At 31.4% G+C, this 26238-nt stretch overlaps 1 protein-coding gene across 2 annotated transcripts in view; it reads right to left on the bottom strand.

Annotated features, from left to right (window-relative positions):
- Positions 1-26238, bottom strand: part of LOC115883384 (F-box-like/WD repeat-containing protein TBL1XR1) — a 37373-nt gene that overhangs the window by 9051 nt on the left and 2084 nt on the right. For both annotated transcript variants that reach the window (XM_030901751.1, XM_030901750.1), the window contains exons 3-5: positions 15235-15521; positions 7168-7320; positions 4515-4706 (exon numbers count right to left, since the gene is read on the bottom strand). In XM_030901751.1, coding sequence (XP_030757611.1) covers positions 4515-4706; positions 7168-7320; positions 15235-15521 — 632 coding nt within the window. The remainder of the gene's footprint in view (positions 1-4514; positions 4707-7167; positions 7321-15234; positions 15522-26238) is intronic.

Raw genomic sequence — 26238 nt, 5'->3', positions numbered from 1 at the left:
ATTTTGAATTTTTTAAAAAATCATACAGGGTGTTCAAAAAAATTAGATAATTTCTTAACCACGATTCTGCTTAAACTGCTTGACGTAAAAAGCTTATTTTTGGCAAACGGATTTTTCGAAAGTCAAATTCCAACGAGATGAAACTACCCCTCAAATATTACCAAGTTATATAATAATATCGCCATATTGTTTTTTCTCATGCTGATATAAACGTGAGAAAATTTTATCCAGTTTGTATGTTAATGGAAATTCTTGCTTTGCTGTATCATCACCATTACAAATGATTAATTCGACGCGAACGAAGTCGCAGGTACACGCTAGTTTTTTATATATTTTCTCTTAGTTATATTTTATTGGTGAAAAGATATTCTACTTGACATTCCTCCTAAATAGATTTATGTATTTAATTCTGTAATTGTTAATTTATATTTCTTATTTTCATATATTGATTGTTTTAATGATCTTCGATGCCTAAAACGTCCCTAGCCGCAACCCTCTAAACCAGGGTCGCGACACTATTTCGAGTCAAATTGTCATTATGAACCCAGCCATTGCACTCTAGATTGAAATTTGAAATACTATTTTTTTAAGCGAAAACGTCAAAAGTTGGCACGATATTTCATTCTATTCAGAATGTCATTTTATATGAAATAAAGTAAAAGTATACCCAGGGTATCATTTAAAAGGCAACTTTTGACTTCTCACTTCCGGTAAAACAGGATGTGACCGAAAACAATTGATTACGTCAATCAATCCTGATATGTCATATACTAAAATACCAAATCACGTTTTTTTGTTGTCTGAAGAAAATAAAAAAGTTATAGCCTTAGATCTTATAAACTTCGTGGATAAGTAAATTCGCTTAATTTTTCTTCAAGACACATCAGCGACATTCGACTATCTGATTATCTTTGTCTTAGACACTGGACCAATCGTCTGTCTTTGTTTTGTATATATGTCATTTTTATGTCATAAAACAGAAAATATAAATATATAAATTAGAGAAAATAACATTGTTATTCGGATATTAATTATTTATTGGATAATACTTACTAGTATATTAACTATTTAATGAAAAAAAATCAAAGGTAAATTACCTAATAATGTTTAAAGTGATTAAGTTACCTAACATAAATATGTATTTTGCTGAAAAAAGTCGGTTTAAGAAACGATTTTAAATAATATACAGGTTGTTAATTTGTTTATTACTCGCGGCAAGAGCTTTATGGTTGAAATAAGGCAACCTCGGCCCGCTCGTCGATAGACGACGCAACGGGACGAGTCGGCAGAAAGTGACTGCGTTCTCAATAGGCAGTGTTGCCATTCTGTTCCCCTATAAGTAACTGTCCAGTTAACAACCTGTATCTTGTTTTTTAAAAAATATGAAACATACTTCAGAGGTTTTCATACTTTTATGATGTTGTGGAGTTCTTTTAAGGATAATATTTTTCCTATTGCGGACAGCTTCACACTAACTTTATGGCACTACAAAAACAAACTATCAAAAAGAACACAAATCTAAAATATCGTCGGTGACTCCAACTCGGTCAATCCAAATGAACTCTTTATTATCACGGGTCAAACAGTATACAAAAAGCACAAAATTTGACATTAATGAGGAAGATGCATATATTTTATTTTTCGCCAGAAACTGTTCAATTTATTAGAATAAATATGTATAAATGCAAAAAAAAAAGTTTTTTCTTGAAAGCAGTACCACAATTTTATAAAATGGGCCATTAAAATACTATGGATAACGCAAACGACGCCTCGCGAATTGAAACGATATTCTATTGGTCTGACGTCACCCGCCGTTCTCGTCGACGCGCGATGGCCAGCAGCAGCCAGACGTGTTCCGTTTATGTACGTATTTAGGCGGCGTACTAAGACATTTTTGTTGCTTTTAGCGTTGATTGAAGGAGTTTTTTATGCTTTTTTGTGCAGTTAGTATTTGTATGTGTTGTGTGTTCGAGAATTTTTTAAGTAATGGCAGATTCCGGGTTTGTAAAAGCACAATCAGATAACTTGCCAAAAGTCGATGCTTTTATGTTGGCTGCTTTTATAAATACAAATTCCCAATTTATTGGCGCTGAATTACGAGGAAAAAAACAGAGAGGTATGTAACATTATTTATTCTTTGTAGTACTGAGGCATTTTAAGTATAAGTAGGTACCTACTGTTACGAACTTTTATATAGTTAAAAATTAATGTTATAAACTTATTCTTCAGATCAGGTAGGGAGACGTATGGAGATAATGCTGTAGGTTATGTAGAAGTGAAAAGAGACAAAAATATTTCTTTAGTACGTGGAAAAATAACTCCAGAGCATAGCGTGAAAAAGAAAGTTTTTTTTATATATTGACACCCCCTTACCCTTGTTATTTTTAAAGATTGTTTTTTTTTACGAAATTATAGGAAATAAATTGTGTCAGTAATGAAAATATTATACAAGGTGTCCCATAAGCAAACGCCAAAATTAAGTTACTTTTTTAAGTGAAACACCCTATATATTTTTGGATTCTTCGAAAATTTCTAGATATTCTAGATATATTTTATGTATAATATCCTATACCTATCTTCAAATGTTTACGAAATATTGACAGTTGAAAAGCGAAAAATACCTACAATTTTCTGGACCACCTTTTTTGAGACACCCTGTATAACTAGAATTAATTTTAAAAGAGAGTATATGAAAAACCATGCAATTTTTTTATTTAATGTTTTCTTCTAAAACTTACAGTTAAGGCTGTATGTGGGTGTCAAAATATAATGAATAACCCTATACACACACATTCAAATTTCATATACCTATGTAAGACAATATACATAAATATAAGAACTTACATCAAAATGATCTTCACAACAATAAATCGTAAAAATAGAGGATAATTTAACGTTTTTCTTTTCATCTCTTCTCATGGCCTTGGAGCATTTTTTTCTGTTTTCGCTCATCCATTACTATTTATAAATATCACTAATTACTAATTATGTATTAATTAACACAAATAACTAAAATTTTGACACGGATTCAACAGCGTTTAAAAGCAAACTGTGTAAAATAAACACGCGTCTGGCTCCACTCAACCAGAAGAACGGCGGGTGACGTCACAGCGGCAAGGCGCGGTAGAGAGCGTTTGCCCGGCCATTTAAATTAACAATATTTAATTATTTTATATTAGAGGCATTTCTTAACCAATATCAACAATTTTTTTTGTTCAATTTGTAATTATATGAACTATTTTTTAAAACCATTATTTAAAAACATGCATTTTCCAAATTAAACTATTTTATTAAAATATGTTTTGACTTTTCAATGTCAAAACATATTTTAACGTTTCCCTGGTTAGGTTAGGTTAGGTTCAAGAACGGTAAACTAATAGGATTGCTCATCCTCATAAGACGTACGTTCGCCTCTTCCCGCGCTTCAGCTGACAGTTGTGACGTCATTGTAACCCTTGTCAAAGCCTTCGTGGCCTTGTCATGATAGTGTGTATTATTAGTTGCCTATGGCAAACTTATAAAAATAACAGCTGAGAAATTTTGAGTTAATTATTTTGCCAATTTTAAATATGAAAAAGGTGTCTTTAAAGTTTTTAGAGCTATAGAGTGTATAAATACGTTCATTTTGTGTTGTGGATTGTGACAAAGTGCATACTAAGTGCCCACGATTTTGTTTATTAATTATTTTAAAGCAAAATATGGAAGTACTCTAAAAAGAATGCTTGCAAAAGGTGATGCTGGGAACTGCTGTTCTTAAAAATGCATTATCCGAGTATTTAATACAATTTATACAGTTAATTTTCTATACTGCATACATATAAGGTGTTTAAATAAATAAACTAAATAATGAACGTTTTGCATTCGGAACCAATAATGCACGTGTGTGTATTATTGGCTGCCGGATAAGGACTAATAAGCATGACAAGGGCTACAATGACGTCACAAAGCGAGTAGTTTTCGCATGCACCTGGCGGACACTTTTGGCTGAATGAGCAGTCCTATTAAGTTAACTGTTCTTGGGTTAGGTTAGTGATTCCTATGTGTTGCCCATATATCATATTTGCATATACTTTCAAAGTAGTATTTTAAAACATTTTTCAAAAAAGAATTTATCGTTATATGATTTAATTTTTGTCTAAAATTTATATAAAAAGTATATTGAAGATATGACAAATATTTTCAAAATAATAAATACACGTATTATTTATATCTTAATGAAAAAATTTTAGTGATCTATATTTTTAGTAATTGTTGTCAACGCAGCGAAAAAAACGCTCCAAGTTAGTATTTACGTCTAATATCGTTCTGCGCATGCTCAGCAGCGTATTCAGAGAGAAGGATAGGCCTATACGATAATCTTGTTCTAAAAAGAAATAAATAGAAAAATGCATGTGAAAGTCCCGTAAACAAAGTCGTGTGTAATATACATATGGCATAGCTTTATCCACGAAGTTTATAAGATCTAAGGTTATAGCGGTGAGCCACATTTGAAAAAGGCCCAGTAGAGTACTTACAGTATGTCCTTGAAAAGACTTTATTGGCTTGTCAATGGATAATTTGCATACGTGTATACATTGATCTGTTGAACATGAAGCAAAAGAAGTGTTTGTTTGCCAGTCAACATCGAGGGCAGGCGCATTGTGAAAACTGAACTGCTGGGTACATTCTCCACTGGCAGCGTCCCAAATGATCGTAGTCTTATCTACCTGTAACAAAAAATAATAGGTATTAGCAAAAAATGTCTATACCTATGTGGCGGATTCATCTCTCCAAAAAAAAATATCGCATTCACATGGTATTTTGTATACACTGCTGGCAAAGGAACATTAGCAATAGGAGGCTTTCAATGCGATAAAAAAAGATGGTAAGGGCTGCAAAATACACTGCAGTGCAACAGCGACGGATAAAGTGTCTTTTTCCTACCATCGTATAGGGGAAGTGATCATAGAAGTGATACGACGAGAGAGCCTCTGCGAGAGGGGGCGCCGGGCGGGTCTTTAAGACGCTTGTGTGGGGGCTACCGCCTACTAATAGAATAGAATCGAAAAAATAGAAACAGGACGGACAGTGTTGTCATTCTATTAAATCGAAATTATGTTGGCTTATCCCAAATCCCAAATCTTCTAATCCCATTATCTTGCCTGCTTAATGAAATATTAAATAAAGTACGAAACAATTTTAAGAATGTTTTCTCTAGGCACATAACTTCTTTCTAAAACGAAAAGTAACATGCAAAACTTTGAAATCATTTCTAAAATAGCAAGTGCAATTCTATGAAATGGCAATACTGTACGATCTTCCTAGCAGTCGCCCCGACACCGTCGGTAGGCGGCGGCGCGCGGCGGTAACAAAGGAATTAGGCCGAAAAAACTTTATAAGTAGCCGAACAGGGTTGCCGGGTTTGTTAGATTATAATTTCATACGAGAACAAAATTCTCGATAGATCTTCAACAAAAATCAAAAGTACAGAAACAAAATAAAATATAATATTTAAGTCCAAAATTAGCATTCCTGTGTGGTAATAATAGATCACTCAAATAAAATACAAATATAATAAATATAACAAGAACTAGAAATAGCTAGGTATATTATTTGATATTAAAAAAAAATATTTAATTAAATAATATTAATATATTAATAAAAACATATAAAACTATAACAAGTAGGGATAGCAGTCACAAATTAGTGTAGCAGTCACTTTTTACCTTTATACAAATTTTGATCAATGATATCTAAAATTAATTTCATTTCAATGGGAAAGCTGTAGCAACTCTCAACTCTTTTTTCATATTAATATATTTTTTTGACAGGAAAATCACGAAAATATTTGTCCTAATTTAGGTTGTTTCTTAACTTAAATTTTGTTTACATTTTTTTGTGGAAAATATGGGTTCAACTTTAGTAGATGAATGAAACAAAATCTTTTCGAAAGATATCAACTTCTTCGGGTATATCGCCAATCCCGCGCCTAATAAGGAGTAATAAGGATTTTTAGGAATATCTCTGTAACTCTGCAACTAGACAGAACGATGACCTGTATGTGTGTTATTACTAAATAAAATTTAATGAAACAATAATAAAGTCAGATTATACAGATCCAACGCGGCAGTCGCTTAATTTTTAGTCAAATAAGTCAGCTTTTTAAAAGTGCTTCTATTGTAAAAACTAAAGACGCAGTTGAATATATCTTTAGATTTTTCTTTAAATTGGTAAATCGGTAGCTTACAGACGAAACCGGTAGAACTGGCAACTCTGTGATGAACTGACGGGTGACGGAATAGCGAGTTATGGAGGCGCGGGAAGGAAAATAAAATAATGGCGATAAATAAAGGGCAGGGGGATGGGTATCATGAGTGGATGGGAGGTGGTGGAATTTCCAAAATTTGTTATCTTATTGGAGTTTGTCTAAGTAAACAGTCGTAGTGGAAGTGGAAACGGGGAAGTTGTTGTCCATCTCTATTTAAGCATAGACTTTTTATAGGCGTTTCATTCCAATGCATGTAATTCCTATGCCTAGAGATAAATTGCCGGGCCTGTATACAAAATACCATGTGAATGCGATAAATTTTACATTGGTGAAACATCTAGACCCTTAAATGTTCGAGTTAAAGAACATAAAGATTATTTAAGAAAGGGAGATTTTCACAAATCTAAGATTTGTCAGCATTCATGGGACACAGGGCACAGAATAAATTTTAATAACGCCAAAATTATAATGAAAGAAGCGATAGCCTCTAAAAGAAAAATAAAAGAGGCTTTTTTAATGCAATCTAATAAAAATAAATGTATTGCTCATGCATCTGTAGATGTTAGTAATGTATGGCAATCGCTTCTTTGATTTTAAAGAACATAACATAAATAAACATAGCATATGTAAAAATTAAAAATAATCATACAGAAAGTTTGGGGCTTTTTGAATGATAATTTTCGTTGGACAAATATTGTTTCTTTCTTCATTAGCATTAACTTAAAATACTATTTATTTAAAGATTTTCTATATAGGAAGTGCCTTTATTAAAAATTCATTAAAAAGTGCAAGACTAAGATCAAGACTGGACCAAGACTGAGCAAATGCAAGACCCAGATCAAGCGAGTCTTGGTCTTGCATTTGCTCATCACTAATAGGTATTTATTTAGCAAAAAAAAAATTATGTAAAAAAATCTTACCCCTGCAGATAATATGTAATTTCCGCCCTTATTCCATTTTAGAGCAAAAATAGGACCTTTGTGTTGTCCTAAAGTACTTTCAAGCATTCCATCTGTATTCCAAATTCGGGCATAACCATCATAACTACCTGTGGCCAACAAGCTCCCGTCGCACTGAAATTGAACGTTACCATGAAATCAAGCAATATCCAGAGATTCTCTTCAGTAACTTTCAACATTGGCAGACAAAATATACCGTGCTGGCAACTGTTACTTTTGGGTCGGTATTTACATGTGTGGAAGTAAATCGCATAGGGATCTTATTAAGTCGGAGTGAGAGAAATGCGGCAATGTGCTGTTGCGGCGTTGCCGGTACGCCTTTCCTTAGCAAGTAAAGTAAAATCACGATCGCAAACCGCTTAATTTTAAAAGACGTTTTTTTTTCGAAAAGATAACTTGATGAAATCATTAGATATGTTTCTGAGCATCTGAAATGGAATTATAAGGATATCGTTAAGGTGTCCATTTTTTTATAACGAGAAAACGTCAGTAATCGCGATAATTTAAACACTCCACTTTTTAACAAATAACACGCCATAGCTTGAGAACCACTTTAGATACTGAAACTTTTTTTTTATTTTGAAGAACAGATCTTTTACAATGTTTAAATAAGAAAAGTTAGATAAGGTTGTTTTTTTCTATTCAAAAATTTTAAATAACCCAACCATTTACTTTTAGTGCACAGCAATTTTCAGCAATCGCGTAACTTTTTTATTTATAAAAATTTTCACATACTGTCTGCGAAGAAAATATAGCAGAAATGTTAAGAAAGTTTTTGGAAAAGACTACAATCAATTATTTCTAATAGATTTCGAGATATTGGTTTTTGAATTCAGAGTTCTAATAGCGCGACCACTGTCGAACACCAACTCAATTCCACTTATTTTGACCAAAAATGCAAGTGTTCCTAACTTGCACTTAAAAATGTTCAAGTTATAGGGAAAATTACAACGACTCGTTAATAAATAAACAAATAAAGTATCACGAGACGTAAATAAATCGTGAGCTGAACGCATGAAGCACATCTTTCCCTAGAACTTTAAGTACTGACGTACTGATTGGGTCGACTGGTTGACCGCAACAAATCTGCTTATCCTCTTCCACGTCTCTTAGCAATGTGCACAGTTTCTTGGTTTATTTCATAAGCTTGGCAACGTGTTTACTGTTCTCTCTTTGTTAGTACATTATAAACGTATTGTACTCTTCTTACATACGGAAATCTCGACCCAAGACTAACCTTCGCCAGCCCTTAGAAGAACTACATAATTCACTTTCAATGCTTAAATGTTTTTGTGTTATATAGGCCAGTAAGTGAGGGTTTTAGGGCCCAAATTCTGAACACCTACACCGATTGACAGTGAATAGAGATATATGTAAGAAACAATAGTTACATACTAGCGATGTGTGCTTTCATCCTGGGGGTGAGTGCCACCACTTCTCGGGGACGAAAAGTAAATCACACATTTTAATTGCAAAAATCAATAAAGAGATGAATTCTAAGCAAAAAATGTTATACAGGGCGTTTCAAAAAACATGTGCCACATGTGTCTCTCGTGGAGAGATTCCTCACGTAAAAATAAGATTAATTTTTCATATCAACGTATGTCCGATTCTGCTTTGTTTCGTAGCTACAGGGTGTTAAAATCTTAATATTTTTTCGATTTATTATAATTTTCTTCCAAATACTTTTAGCGTTTCGAATGAAATTTTGAGGGTAAAAGTTAGTATAAATGCGACATATTTTAAAGCTAAAAAAGTGTCGACATATTCACCAGGGACGTGCATATGGGTTATTGCTGGAATATTTTTCTAAAAAAAGCATGTACGCCACTGACATTTTTTAGCGAAATAGTGTAAGCAGTATAACGCTGATTAAAAAAATTAAAAGTTGTCTCTTGATATTTCGTTTTCGGCCAAATTGATGAGATATCTTGATTTCGGCCTAATTTATGAGATAAACGCAATTTTATTAAATTGCCTGGATCTAATTAAGTCTAATAGCAACCTTCAAAAAAATATATCATTAACTTGCGGGAGTTTTAAATAAGTACTCATTGATTCCTCATCAAAAATATGAAAAAAAGTTCCTATAAACATGGGTATGGAAATGCATAGTTTTAGAGTTACAGGATGTTAAAACTTTTTAAAGTTTTTTTTTTGTAATCATATTAAATACCATTATTTTTTTTATTTGAAATGGTTCTAGGTTGGACTAATAGTAATAGTAACTAATAGTAATAATATTTAATAATAAATTAGATAAAATATATAATTTATTAATTTTATTTTTATTTTAATTTTATTAATTGTGATTTATAAAATTGCGCTTATCTCATCAAGGAGGCCGAATTCGACAAAATATCGAGATATAACTTTTAATTGGCATTAAATGGCCTACACAATTCTGATATCAATAGAAATGTCAGTGGCGCCACATGTTTTTTTTTAAATATATATTCCAGTGATAGCCCATATGCACGTCCCTGATGAAATTACCGATACTTTTTTAGCATTAGAATATGTAGCACTAATAGTAACTTTTACCCTCAAAATTTCATTCAAATCACATGCAGAACAGAGTAAAATAAATGTGTTTTTTTTGCAATATTTTTGCTCTTTCAATTTTTTTGTAGATCTCTTTATTTCGTAAATATTACGTTTGTTTAGTTTGACTTGCGTTTAAGGACCATCTTCTTTGAGCCATTAAAACCCAAAAATCTCGTAAAAATGAAGAGTTCAAGACTGTTCAACTACAGAAGTTAATTTGTAGCTCGTGTAAGTTCCTACAAATTGACAGTTTTTATTTTTATGATTTGTCATAGATTTTGTTGTTAATTTTTTTCCGAAAAAATGACGTGACCATTTTATTTTTATCATAAATCCGTGAGTTTTTGAGCTACGAACTTGAAAAGACCTTTAAAAAAGCATTTAAAAGGTCTTTTCAGGCACTTTCAAAACGGTCATATATTCATTTTCTTCGAAAAATATGTTCTTTCGCCATTATTTTACGGTAAAAGGTTGCAATTTTTAGTTTTCGAAAAACTCGGCTATTATTACACCTACGGTAATCGACAAAAAATGAATCAAAAATTCGTTATTCCAAAAGCTTCATTTTTGCTTTACATGAGTTTTGCGATAAAACGCAAGGTTTTCGAGTTATTTATAAAAAATGGCAGAAAAATATGCAGTTTTTAGATGAAAAATCAACATTTTCAATCCTAAATAACTAGAAAAATTTTAATTTTCTGAAAAATTTTTATATAACATTATTTGCTTAGAATAATTCATCCTTTTATTGATTTTAGCAATTAAAATGGGTGGTTTATTTTTCTCCCCCGAGAAAGGGTAGCACTCACCGACTCACCCCCAAGGTGAAAGCACACATCGCTATTATGTAACTTTTGTTTCTTACATGTATCTATTCACTATTGGTTTGGGTCAAATTTTTTTTTACGTCAATCAGTGCGAGTGTCAAAAATTCGGAGGAATTCCTATTTTTATCCTCGCTTACTGGCCTAATAGGTAATAGTTTATTTATTAATACAGGGCGGCGCATCTCATTCGCCTCAGTTAATTTTACAAAAACTGGAAGACATAGAAACAAAATATTTGAGATATATTAATATTTGAAACAAAATGACCATATGTGGAAAGGTAATCTGCATAATTTAAAATTATCTTGATATGTACAGGTACAGGATGTGTCAGAACTAGGATCCATACCAAAGTGTTATATTTTTTCTTATGGAACAACCGGCATGCTATAATAAAAAAGATTGTCAACACCCTGTACACTACTTTTCAGAATTAATTCTTGTGCTGACTTTTAAGCCAGAGAAATACATTTTACTAAAAAATTTGATTGCTTCCTTAAATGTATACAGGGTTATCAAAAACTGCTGGTCTATTTTAAATATTTATTTTACACAAAAACTTCGTTATTTCAATGCCACACTCTGTATTTTTTTAAATAAGTCAAAGCAGATTTAAGTGCTCTTTCAAACTATATTAAGGTTTCCTATATCTATTTGGCTTAGATTCTGAATAAAGAGCGATTTTTCAATAAAATAACGACCAAGAGGGCTAGTATCGTCGTGGCAATTAGTCGAAATTAGTTTATGGACATTATTTAAATTTCTCGCAGTTTACTTTCATTTAATTTACCTACAATAGTTTAATAAATAAGTATTTATTATTAATTATTATTTTTTATCAAGAAAAAGGAAGCAATGTTCTTTGGTTATATTTTACAATGACTTGTCGATATACTGGATTTTATTATAAAAGAGATTGCAATTACGGCAAATTCATTTTCTTCACTTCCAACTTCCAACGACAGGTTTCTGCTTAATAGCTTTTTAGTGGGGTGAAATGGCTGAAAAAAGTTTCACATCTGGCAACCAATGCGCCCTTTTGGATTCAGATAGTACATAGGCCCTCTAGCGATCTTGATGACGTAATCAAAATGGCGGCCAAAATTTTGAAACGCGCTTCTAGATTTCCCGTTATAACTCAATTTTCCAACATATTTTAACATATGTTTTTAGTGATTATGAATTAGGAGAAAACATGCTTCCCAACGGTGTATTTGGTTTTATAGGTTACGTTCACAAAACCAAAAATATTTGAAATTTAATTTCTTATTTTTTTTAATTTTTATTTTTTTCATCGCATTTTGTTAAATAACTTGAAATCAGTTACATTTAGCTAAAAACGTGTCATATACTTTTTTGTTCGTCAGAGAATTACCTTTCTAGCGGTATATTAATCAACTAAAGAATACTTTACGACTAGACATTATATTCGACAGATATATTATTAATAGTTTAAAGGAAGATACCCGAGAAAGAAGAGGAGGTGGCATAAGCATTTAAAGTCTCAGACTCAACTAAAATTCCAAAAAAAAATAAGCAATTCTTATGTGTTAACGAAAACAAGACACAATTGTTCCAGTTGCTAGCGAAGAAAATAGTGAGGGAGGATTATCCAGGGAAACATGTTCTATGTACTTATGAATATCGAGTTCTCGCGTCAACAAATATGGATATATCAAGCATTTCTCCAGCCTCACACGAAGAAGCAGATGGCCGCATGCTTCTCCATGTTAAGCATGCAGTTGAAAATGGACATACTCGCATCTTAATACGAACTGTAGGCTCAGAAGTGGTGGTTATTTCAATATCACTGTTCTCACAAATAAAAAATAATGATGAACTATGGATTAAGTATGGTACTTGCAAAAACAGAAAATGCATTCCAATTCATGAGATTTGTGCCAAACTCTCACAGGAAATTTGCAATAATTTGTTGGCTTTTCATTCTGTTACAGGTTGCGACACAGTTTCCACATTTTGTGGCATTGGCAAAAAGACAGCTTGGAAAGTCTGGATGTCATTTCGTGAAATTGATTATGTATGGCATCAGATCTGTACAGGCACCTCTGACATTGAAGATAATTGTCATGATCTGTTGCAGCGGTTTGTTATTTTACTTTATGATCAAACCTCAGACCTTCACAGCATAAATGACTGCAGACGAGTTTTATTTACAAGGAAGAATCGAGCAATCGAGAACATTGCTCCTACAGCAGATGCTTTAACACAACATATCAAACGAGCTACATTCCAAGCCAGAATTTAGAGCAACAGTCTCGTTGCACAATACACGATACCTTCACCAACCGAGTGGTGATGGATACTAACTTCGGAAGGATCATACCGACATACCGTGTGGATAACAATTCCAGAAGTTTCAAAACACTGTGTAGAACTTACCTCCTGTACTTGCCGCAAGTGATGTGCATCTTGTAAATGTGTTAAAATGGGAATACGCTGTACAAAACTTTGGTATGTGAAGCACAGTGCTCGGGTAGTGATCCGTAATCATAAGTGAACTGGTAATGCAAATCCTCTACTCTGGATATGTACTTCTTTAACTAATGTTTGAAAGCTACTTTACAGTCATACCTTGAGTGTGCTTCATGTGTGCGTTTTTAAAACGGAAATCAAAGTTTCGTCCTCCGAAAAAAGCTATACTTTATTTACTTATTCATCAAAAATTAGATTAAATTTTTTGCTTTTTAGCAGGTACAAAACCGCTGTATTGCTTTTCGAAATCTATAAATTACATTGCTGCCCTAACGACTAGCTGTGCAACGCTACATTGTTTTGGCAGATTTTTAGCAACTGTTTATGATAAAATAGAAGATATATATACCGTTGTAAAGGTAATTGCGAAGAAAAAAGTATAGAACACAAATCTGACGAAAAAATGAAATTAAAAAACATTTTTTTTAAAGTAACAAATATTTTTGTTATTATAAACGTAAATAATTTTGTGAAATATACCATTAAAAAGCGCCTCCTTTCCTCCTCTTTTATAATCACTAACAATATTTGTTAATATCGAAAAGTAAAACAGACTTATAACGGGAAATATAGTAGCGTGTCTAAAAGTTTTGGCGGTCATTTTGATTTCGTCAAGACCGCTAGAGGGCCAGAAAAATTTGTGTCCCGGGCTTTTTAGACTTGTCTATCCATGTACTATCTTAATCCAAAACGGTGCGTTGGTTGCCAGATGTGAAATATTTTGGCATAATTTTAACCTAACATACCCCACTATTTTCATAAACCACACTATCAGCTCTGTGAAATAGGACAAGTAGTTTTTCAAAAGATCGCTTATAAGGAGGATTCCTATTTGGATATCTTTGAGCATAATGGTAGGCTTTGGAAAAAAGTTGCTTTTAGAGGGATAGTTTAAACATCAAAATATTATTATATCAACATTTTGATAGTCTCAACAGCGTTTTTTTATCTTTTGATTGCTTTTCTAAAAATACCATTCTTCAAACGAGAAAAAACGCTGCTAAGACTATCAAAATGTTGATCTAATATCACTTTGACGTTTATACTATTATGTCAAAAGCTACTTTTTTCGAAAGCCTTAATTATTAGATATTAATACATCTGGTATTATGGTATTCTGGTATATTGTAGATTTTATAATAAATTAATCGTTTCTATCTTATTTTTTATTAGATTGGTCATACTCAAGAGGGCTAATGTAACAATATTATAAAGATAATGTAATTAAGGGCTTATTTTTTCGTATTTATTATAATTTTGCTAATATCTTCAGTTCGAAAGAGAATATCAAGATGCGGTTTTCGCTGACTTTGTAAGCTTTTATTACTCTTTACTATCAGCTAAAATTACATAATATACTATTACATTTAATTTTTTTGAAAAAACGCACAATGTTTGTTAAATTGTAAGACAGCGCCCCCTAACGTCTACATTCAAAAGCTTATTATTATTGTTTATACGGCATAATATAGAGTAAGAAACACTATTTTAATCGAGCCCGCGCTTGTTTGATTCCGTTCATCTAGTCCGGGTTATTAATACTTAAATAAAAATAGATCTAACCTTCCCCCACCACTTTATTTTGGCAGATAGCGGAAAATGGTTCTAACAATAAATATTCAAAGTTTTCTGAAGATTTGGCTGTAAATTGGTTGATATTATTTTTATAGTACCCATTCTCTTAGCAAAAATGTGTAAAAACTCCTTTTTTCTTATTTTTAATAGCAGTTGCGCCCTCTAGCGGCCGTTCGACAAAATTTTTTTTTCCCGCAGGCTCTATGGCTAATACTTTTCGAGATACAGCCGAGTGCTATTCTTAGTGGGACACCCTGTACATGTGTTGATAATCGTTTCTATTATTGCATACATATTTAAATATATTTAAATATCTCAAAAACCAAAGTTTTTAAACATATTTTACCGTTATAATAAATGCCGTTTTTTAGGTCCAAGAATCCAAAAATGAACTAAAATACCGGGTGTTCCATAAGAAAAAAATATAACTTTGGTATGAATCTTAGTTCTGAAACACGCTGTCTAATTTAAATTATGCAAATTACTTCCCCACATATATCATTAAAAAAAATTGTTTCTACATCTTTCCGTTTTCCTATAATCTATGGAGGCGAATGAGGTGCGCCACCCTGTATAATTTACATACATTCCAATCCAAGGATGTCACATCTTTATTGCTCGGAACTTCTGTTGCTCCTTTTCTTATACAATGTCTCAATACAAGCTGTGATCGGTATTTGGACATGACACCATCACTCAGATCCCAGATTCTAGCTGTACTGTCCCCAGAACCACTCGCTAACAAATCTTTAGTTGGATTCCATGCACAAATGAATACCTCAGACTCATGTCCCCTTAGAACTGTTGCTTTAGAAGAAGGTACTTCTAATGTAGTATCTACCTCCATATTTTCATTTTTAGTCGATGCCACCACTAGAACAGCAAAAATTGTTACAATTCTTATTTTTTCTAATCTCTAACTTTGCTAAGCTAACCGAGCTGGATTTCCCAAAACGGAAAACAATCACATAACTATATCAACTGACGACTTAGTTGACAGATAACGAGAGGGTGGTTGGTTTCCCCATAACGACAAACATAATTTTTTGTTATTTTCAGTTTTTCCTTTGAATAAGAAGACTAAGGAAGGAACATATCAAAAATCGTAGGTCCACCGCGATGGCCTCAAATATGGTCGACTTAAATTCCGGTTTATCAGTGCCGTTCTAATTTTATTTAAAAAATGTATAACTATGATGTAGGGTAGACGTGGGGTAAACTCAATAATTTGTTTGTTTACGTTGTGAATAAATGTTGATAATTATTAAAATTGTTATAAAAATATAAAATTCTAATAAAAATAGATAAGTTATAATAATTATTTATAACCATAAACATCCGATACGCTACTGAAGCAGTTAAGTCAAATTGACGTATCTAAATTCTTTGATATCTAATCTTTAACATGTAGTAAATAAAAGCAAAAATGCAAGAAAAAATATATAATTAGTTAATTTAAGTGAATTTCATGAATGATCGGTTTACTACACGTATGTATATTATATAGTCACTTACTAGCGAAAAGTTGTTCCATTATTTCACTCGATTTTTGCCGAGATCTACCGCACGCTACACAACCAAATATTTTAGAGTCTTTTTCGATAAATCGCGATAGTGTCACTGTTAAGTTTAGTTCTGCCACAATTTCCATCTAGATTTACTACCTTTATACAACTCTCAGTAGTAGAATAAATAATAAATAACATAAAATAAGCTCCGTAAAGACTGACAAATCCACAAAATTTCAAATCAAATTCAAATGTGTCAAATGAATCGTCAAACAGAAATGTCAAGGATCCCCACCCTAGAGTCCTTTTTCCGCCCACCATGCATGAATACATAGATAGCATTATGCTCCTTCCTTAAGTCTTCTTATTCAAAGAGTTTTTCGTTATTTTTGAAAGCTGAATAGGCCAGTAAACGAGGGTTTTAGGGTCCGAATTCTGAACACCTGCACCGATTGAAGTGAAATTTTAACAGTGAATAGAGATACATGTAAGAAACAAAAGTTACATAGCAGCAATGTGTGCTTTCACCCTGGGGATGAGTGCCATCCCTTCTCGGGGGTGAAAAATAAATCACCCATTTTAATTGCAAAAATCAACAAAAGGATGAATTCTAAGCAAAAAATGTTCTATAACATTTTTTTCAGAAAATTAATATTTTCCTTGTTATTTAGGATTGAAAATGTTGATTTTTCATCTAAAAACTGCATATTTTTCTGCCATTTTTTATAAATAACTCGAAAACCTTGCGTTTTATGGCATAACTCATATAAAGCAGAAATGATGCTTTTGGAATAATGAATCGACTTATTTTTTGTTGGTGAAATAATAGCCGAGTTAATAATATCACTCTGTAAATGTGATTTTTTATTTTTCGAAAACTAAATTGCAATCTTTTACCGCAATAATGGCCAAAAAACACATTTTTCGAAGACAATGAATATGGCCGTTTTTCAAGTGCTTGAAAAGACCTTTTAAATATTTTTTTAAATAATTTCGTAGCTCAAAAACTCGTAGTGTTATGATAAAAATAAAATGGACACCTCATTTTTTCGGAAAAAAAAATTAACAACAAAATCTATGACTAAAATCATAAAAATAAAAACTAAGCGTAATACATGTACAGTTGGCTCTATTTAGGTATTAACAATGGACTCTGCAAGTTCGAGCGGTTTAGAATAGCGATGAGAACTATCGAATGAATTAGACTATCGAATGGTTAATGAATGAATGATTTCAACTATCAAAGGGTTTTATTCGAATAAAATCATTCATTCATTTGTATACTAAAGCATATGTGACAACCTCGCCGTGCGACTAAATGGTTATCGTTGAGCCACGACTATCGAATGCTTTTGATAAATGAAATTTAGTATTCGTTTGATTTTTGTATGCGTCAGTGCATTATTAGTTTTTCCAAATTTTTATAACTTCGCCGTATAAATACTGTGCTATTTTTGCGTTTATTAAAATAGTTAAAATACTAAAATAGTAGTTATTTTTTAATTTTATTTATTGACGATTGTGTGCATGTGCGTCAAAATTGGTGGTCAAATTTTTTCCGAAAATTTGTGTGGTTTTCCGTAGTCCGATCTTTCAATTATTTAATTTTATATGGTATATGGTCTATTTTTTAATGGGAAATTTTGAGAAGTAGCAATTTTTAAGAGAGATGAGATGAACTTACAATTAATTTTAAAAATACATATTTGTATTTTAGATGTTTTAATAATATGAATTAGTTGAACTTAATAATCATATTTAAGTAATGTGGTTAAGTAAATGGGTTATCGAACTCAAACTATGGGGTGCTAAGAAAATTAAAATAGAAAGTTTTACACGTGCCAATTTAAAAAAAGTTAACGATGTTTGTATTTTGTTTATGCTAATTCTCTTACATGTAGTTTTTTGCGAAGAAATATTTCATTTATTTTTTAAAGTAAATGCCAGTAAAAAGTAAATATAATTTTTAAATAGTAATATAAAGCACCTAATATAAATAATTTTGATTTCTAATTTTTTTTATTTATATTTTCCTTCCATTACACTGCATGCTTAGAAAATTAATAAATGTTTATATTTCATGATTTTAAAATTTGTTGTTAATATAACAAATTAGTTCTGTAATTATTATTATATAATAAACCAACGTTGCCACACACAAAAAAATTTAGAGACTATATTATTTTTTAAATAGGATCTAATATAAATAATTTTGACATCTAATTTGTTGTTTATATTTTGCTACTACTTAAAAAAAAATTTATATTAAATGATTTTAAATTTTGTTGTTAATAGGTATAACAAATTATTACTGTTATTATTATTTATTAAACCAGTCTTTGCTTAAAAACATTAAAAATCATTTTCCTACATCCAAAATAACAAGTATTATTGCAGTGTAACAACAGAATATTAATAAAAAAAATGCAGAATATATAGACACACTATCCCTAACTAACTAAAGCCAAACAATAATATGCTTTGCTAATATCAACTAATACCAAAATATGGCAACAGCGCCCTTCATAATGTATTTTCTGTGTAAATACTAGCACCTCAATAAAAAAATAATGTGTCCTTATCTATATCTGACTCCGCAAAAAATCAAAGATGCCGGCTTCTGTCATAGCATTGCCACCGACCGCTGTCGGGTTTCTCGGAAAGAAACGTACGTCGCCGGGCAACAACTAAAATTCAGTTAATATTTTATTATAATCGATCCTGGCGAATAAATGAATTTCATAAATGAATGAATTTTATAAATGAATGGTTTTTGCTGCCGAATTACTAGAATACAATATTTCAAGGCAGATGACGGATCTATTCGATAATTTTTATTCGAATAGTTTTCAACGAATGTTTTCTTACTAACTATCGAATTATTCGAATGAATTGCAACTATCGAATGTTTCGATAGTATTCATTCGATACTTCCCACTACTAGTTTAGAATGCCTAAATTTAGAAAAAAAAGTTGAAAATAATGATTTTTTTTTATTTTTTAAATTTATTTTAATTTTTTTGACATATTTTATCTCAAAGCTAAGCAAGATACGTAAGAAATGCAACAGAGTAAAATTGAAAGTCTTTTTTGCAATATTTTTGCTCTTTCAATTTTTCTGTAAATCTCTTATTTCGTAGACATTACATTTTATTAGTTTGACTTGCGTGTAAGGAAAACCTTCTTTGTGCCCTTAAAACCCAAAAATCTCGTAAAAATGAAAAGTTCAAGACTGTTTAACTACAGAACTTTTAATCAGAAAGGTTAATTTTTAGCTTGTGTAATTTCCTACAAATTGACAATTGGTTTTTATTTTTATAATATTAGTCGCAGATTTTGTTGTTAATTTTTTCCGAAAAAATGAGGTGACCATTTTATTTTGATCATAACTCCGCGAGTTTTTGAGCTACGAACTAGCTTTTAAACAAACATTTAAAAGGTCTTTTCAAGCACTTTAAAAACGGTCATAATCATTTTCTTCAAAAAATGTGTTTTCGCCATTATTTTACGGTAAAAAATTGCAATTTAGTTTTCGAAAAATAAAAAATCACCTTTACAGAGTTATAACTCTGTAAAGTTATAACACAATAATCTGCAAAATATCAGTCGATTCGTTATTCCAAAAGCTTCATTTTTGATTTATATGAGTTTTGCAATAAAACGCAAGATTTCCGAGTTATTTATAATAAATGGCAGAAAAATATGCAGTTTTTAGATGAAGAATCCACATTTTCAATCCATTAAAAAAATATAAATCAAAATTAATATTTTCCTAGTTATTTACTAGGAAAATATTAATTTTCTGAAATATAACTATTAATTTTGTGAAAAAACGTTATAGAACATTTTTTGCTTCGAATTCATCCCTTTATTGATTTTTGCAATTAAGATGGGTGATTTATTTTTCACCCCCGGAGAAGGGGTGGCACTCACCCCCATGGTGAAAACACACACTGCTACTATGTAACTTTTGTTTCTTACATATATCTCTATTCGCTTAAAATTTCACGTCAATCAGTGCGGGTGGCAAGAATTCGGAGTAGGGAATGCAATCCCGCACCAAAATCTCAATCCCACAAACCCGCGGGATTAAAACAATCAATCTCGCGTATCCGCAAAATTGCGGGACTGTAAACAATAGTCATACATTTGGTCCTAAATGGTACAAAAGGCATTGTACATTTTGCATAGGCCCACAATATATTGATATAGCGTGTATTTTAAACTAGCTGTACAGAAATTTGGACCGATGTATACAGAGTGTTCAAAAAATATATTTAATATTAAATAAACTTAAATTTTATTATAATTTATCTACTTATTTTATAAATAAAAATATTATTCTGATGTTGAAGTTTTTTTTAACTTGTGTTAGTTATCTGTTTTTAGATACACTCTATAAAGCTTTTTGTCCCATTTAGGACCATACGTATGACTAAAAATGCATATTTTTCGAAAAAACCCAACAAATTGTTTTCTCTAATTTCAATACAGATCGAACGATGAGTCGTACATGGTAAAAATTTCGATTTTTTAAAAATTGTAAATTTGCGGTAAAAAGGATTCTTGACTCGTTTTCACACTCTTATAAAACACCCTGTATACGAGAATTCCCTAAATATATTTTCGAAAACCACATATCATCTTAATCATAATAGATGCATCTAAAACCTGGTCCAAACCGCATCCCAAAATCTTTTTAAGTTCAAGAGATATTCAACTTTAAATTTACCCTAAAATTTTGCTTGTCCCGATAATTATGCCCGGCAGTTTATTTGACGAAATTGTAAGTACAAGTACTAGTTAAACGCATTTCTTCACTTACGCACATATGCCAGAAAGAAATCTAGCAACTAACCTATTTATTTCACTTATTTTTAATGGTCAAGCCGTAAGGGAAATCCGACGCTCTGAACACGGGGGGTTCAGAGCGCCGACGCATCGGCCCGGAACGAAGCAGTTTGATCTTGATTGAGATCGATTCAGTTACTCAGTAGCAACCTTGTATATGAATTTTTAAAGTAGCTCAACCTAAGACGTTTATGGATGTAAAGCACCAGATGGCGGGGCGTATTCACAGTCTTTTACTAGAGAAAAATATTTTTTGTTACTCTGAATTTTGAAGCGGCCAATAAAAACAGAGAAAATAAAAATCGATAATTTTCGGACTGTGCCAATTTGTTACTAATCGACCAGATACTTTTTGTCTATTAGATATGCTGTTAAAAGCTGGTAATTATTATTTAATTAAAAATTTGAAAATACTGACTCTTCCTTCTTTATTCATTTTTGAATCCGTTTGCTTAATCCGCAAGCACATATCTGCTATTCCCGAAAGGCCATCTCATAACTATCCACTTAGGAATGCAGAGCACGATCTTTATCTGCCAACCCCGAGCTCAGAACTAGTTAAGGGTTCAATACTGTACAATGCCAAAAAATGTACAATCATCTGCCTTTGAATATCAAATCGCTTTCATTCTTTCCCGCATTTCGCAAGGCTCTAAAATCATACCTACTGGAGAGAGCCCTATATGCGGTAAACGACTTTTTTGTTGATGTTTGATTATGAACAATTTTGAATTTTAAAATTTTGATCATCTCACACAACTGGTCAAAGGTCAAGTATTTAATATTCTATAACTTTAAAATTATATCTATTTACTGCGTACTGTTCTAAAATTGTCCATGTATATTCTTTTTGTAATTTTAAAGACTTAAATTTTTTTGAATTGTATTATTTGTATTGTGTATTTTTTGTTGTTTGTATTTTTTTGTGATTTTGTTGTTTGTGAGTGCTTTGTCGATGAAGCTGTTTTGGCTTTTTGCACAATAAAGCGTTGTTTGTTTATACAATTCGACCATTGTAAACACCCGACAAATTCCGCAAGGCCGACGAGGTCGATGTTTTTCACTGATAAGAAAAAAAAATGTTTGTTTAGATAATTTTCGAGATATTTTTTCTTTCTGAATGCACATTTTAAAGTATTTTATATTCTTTGTCCGCTTGATCTATTATACTGGTCGCACGTATCGAAGTTTTATTTCTTGTAGTTTTAAAATATTTTCTTGTTTCTTTTGTAGTTGTAATGTAAAATTAGATTAATTTATTAAGTTTGATTATAATGTTTAGTGTAGACTACCAGAAGAAATTTAGTAGTGTTTTTATATTTTATTTGGAAGTTAAGTAGTAGGTGAAGGGGTAATTTGGTTAATTTTTCTTTATGTTTGATTAATTAATAAGTTTGATAATTTGTTTAGTGTAGAATACAAGAAGTAGTTTGTGTAGTGTTCTTGTAAGAGATTATATTCATTTATTTTGTAGTTGAGTAGAAGATGAAGGTATTTGGGTATTTTTTTCTTTTTGTTTTTCTTCTAATAATTATTGTAGTAGTTCTTTTAAATATTGTGATAGATACATTATAATATTCCTTCTACTTCTCTGGTAGTTGAATATACGAAAAAAATCTGATCAAATTTATTTTAAATGAAATTAATCTAGTCTTATTAATTAATCAAATTAAACTAGTCAAATAATATTAATTGCAATCAATTATTAAAAAATATTAATTATTTTGGAAAATAACTTTTGAAATGGAGTATTATTGATAAAATTTAGGCCAATTTTTTTACCCAGTAGCGTATTTCAATATGATCTTATCATTTATCACTGTATAATAACTTTGTTGTGGCAGAAAAATATACCAGTTAGTTTCAAAATATTATTTTTGTTTCAAACGTCACAAAAGTATTAATTTTTGCGACGTGATTGACAATATAAAAAAGTCATTTAAACGCCTACGCATAAAAGTAAAGCACTTTACGCCTAAGCATAAAAGTATGAAAATATATTATTAAAATGACATAAGTCTCAAATTCAACGAGCCGTAACCATAGTTTCTCGATATATAATTACTCATGGTACAAAGAAAACTTGAAAACAAGGTATGGTCGATAGCGTCTCCAATTTCGTTCAGTTTGCGCATATCGCCTGTGACGTCATATGCCATACAACAAAATATCCGTATTGTTCAATTGCCACTAATAAAAAAAGATCTAAAATAGGGAAGAATTAAATAACCCCTAAAGTTTTGTAAAATCATCGAGCTGGACATTTGAAAAGTTATGACACATTATACACATGTATTATGTGTCATCTGTTTGAAAATTTGAAATTGGCGCGTGGAGCTTGCCGACCAATATTGCCGTTTATCACCTGTGATGTGGTGACCAACCTGCGCAATACGCTCTATTAGTGTGACGTCATGTAGCGGAAGGTCAAATGTCGCAAAATCCAAACAAAGCAAGAATATAATGGGATAATCTAATTTTTCTTAATTTTTTATTATATTACTCTGTTCAAAGGATATTTGTATCTTTCTGAGTAAGTATATAAGCGCGTTTACTATAGGTATAATTACATAAAAGGATACATATAGGGATAAGTAATATGAGGTTATGTTAAAACAATAAAGAACACGAATTTCCATAGTATTATAAAATTTATTAACTATAAAGTGCACTGGTTCAAAATTAAATGTACTTACTTGGAAAAATACAATTATCCTTAAGAAAACAGTAATATAATAATAAACGAGAAAAAAAGCGGATTAATAGTGGGTTAATTCACGCTTTGTTTATATTTTGCAACACTGACCTTCCGCAACACGACGTCACCACTAATGGAGCGTATATCATACCTTGTTTTTTTTGTATCAAGATAATTACTTACAAGGTATGAGTTTTAAATATTTTTGTATTATTTGGAACGTTTGTACGAAAGCGTAGAGCTGCCATCGCAACAATGAAATATAATTTTAGCAAAATTTACACTTTTTCTGTAAATTTACACATTTTCTGTAAATTTACAGATTTTCTGTAAATTTACACTTTTTCTGTAAATTTACACTTTTTCTGTAAATTTACAGATTTTCTGTAAATTTACACTTTTTCTGTAAATTTACACTTTTTCTGTAAATTGTATGCGAAATTTACTACCCAGCAGAATGACGTCTCGGCATCGACCTGCTCGTTACTCACTAGTTACAAGTGAGCATTGTTCTCCGCTGATTAAGTTGCTATTGTGCCTAAGTAGTACAGATATTCATCAGAGATTATGGACGAATACATTAAAACCTACTTTCATATCGGATTAAGTCACAAAGAAATTTTGACATGTCTGCTAGAGGATGGTTATGCCCTAAGTTTACATCATTTGCAGACGACAGTTTACGTCATCCCAGAGGTGGAGGCCATCAGATCCTCTTGCAAACAGTAATGCATCGGAAAGGGTGAAAAATACTTTCCGGGTCGATTAAAAGCATATTAGAAAACATATTAAACAAAAAATGCCATACTATTATATCACACACATTCGAAATTTAATACATAATCCCTAAAATAAGAGATCACCCGATTTTCTGTACTATGTTAGACCCAGGTTCAGTATAGACGATGAGGAATAATTCTTCAAGTATTTTTGAAGAGAGTGTGGTTTCAGAACAAAATATATCTTTGAATATACTGGGATATTGCTTCAATCTTTTCATATAGTCCGCATGTCTTCAATCCTTCAATTAATTGCCGCAGTGGTTCCCTAATTCTGTCTTTACTAGTAAAGACTTTTGTGAATAAACTGGCGTAGAACAGAATTCGATGGGAACTACTCGTAGAATAACGCACCACTGTTGCCACTAACGCATAAATTAACAGAAAAAGTGTAAATTTACAGAAAATCTGTAAATTTACAGGAAAAGTGTAAATTTACAGAAAATCTGTAAATTTACAGAAAAAGTGTAAATTTTGCTAAAAATATTTTTCAATGTTGCGATGGCAGCTCTACGCTTTCGTACGTTTGAAATTGTTTAAAACATTATTTGTGGCGTTTGAAAAAAATTGCATGTTCTATTCGGAGTAAAAATGACTTTTGTGCTTCGGCTGTATGTCAAACCTACAGTCTCGCCACGAAAAGTGTCATTTTTACTCCTAATAAAACAATATATTAGAAAGTTTTATGGCTGAACGAGCTTTGTGAGTTAAAACATAATGATATTTTCAGTTTTTATAATTCTTGATCGAAAATAAACGGCGTCAGCGATGGCTATGAAATGAAGATCGCTGTCATTTTATATGTAAATTTATGTGGGAAATGTCGTCGATCGTCATTTCCCTGCCAACTGGACGCCGTTTTTTTTTCATATGGTACAAAGTTAAAGCAAACTTGACTCTGACCATGTTTTAGGCTAAGAAAGATTTATTTCGTGTAATAAAGATTTAAATGGTGTATTAAGTACATAATATTTATTTAAATGTCAAATAATATTATTGAAACAAGTGCCAAGTTTTATTTTTAATTAAGAAAAAAATTAATCAAGAATGTATAAACGTTTTGTTTTCAAAAAAAATTTATCTTAAATTCGCAAAACCTCAATTTAGAATAAAATGATCGAAGAATGAAATAAAATTTTATAGCCCTGGGTCCAGTAATTAGCATTAATGTACCAACATATTGAAAATTGTTATTTCTTTGTTAAATACGGTTTAGAATCCTTAAAATAACAGCAAAAATAATCGAAAATCAACAATGAAATAATAGTTTTGTTTAAATTTCTTAATCAGCTGAGCCCTATTATAGTTCGCAAAAATCCGAGCTATATTATTACATTACTCTGAGGGAAATACCGCAAATAATCGATATTTTTGACTCCGCCCCTAATCACATGCTTCATTCTTTTAAAGCTTTACGATTTGTTCACCAGAGGCAGCACATTTTGTCGAGAGGTTGACCAACTTTAAGAATATATAAACAAGGGTAATGTATAGCAATCGCTTCTTTGATTTTAAAGAACATAAACCTAAATAAACATAACATACAGACGTAAAATTTAAAAATAATCATAGAGAAAGTTTGGGGCTTTTTGGTTTGGTTTGTGGTTGACCAACTTTAAGAATATATAAACAAGGGTAGTAATGTGTCGATCCCGCAGATCTGGCACGGTAAATCCCGCAAAAACTCAGAGGGATCCCGCATTTGAGGGATTCAGCATTTGCGGGATTGCATTCCCTAATTCGGAGGTAATACC

Source organism: Sitophilus oryzae, unplaced genomic scaffold, assembly GCF_002938485.1.
Source record: "Sitophilus oryzae breed Bouriz unplaced genomic scaffold, Soryzae_2.0 scaffold_1898_pilon_pilon, whole genome shotgun sequence".
Lineage (NCBI taxonomy): Eukaryota > Metazoa > Arthropoda > Insecta > Coleoptera > Curculionidae > Sitophilus > Sitophilus oryzae.
The sequence above is the reverse complement of the archived record's forward strand: the minus strand, read 5'-3'. Positions and strand labels throughout refer to the sequence as shown.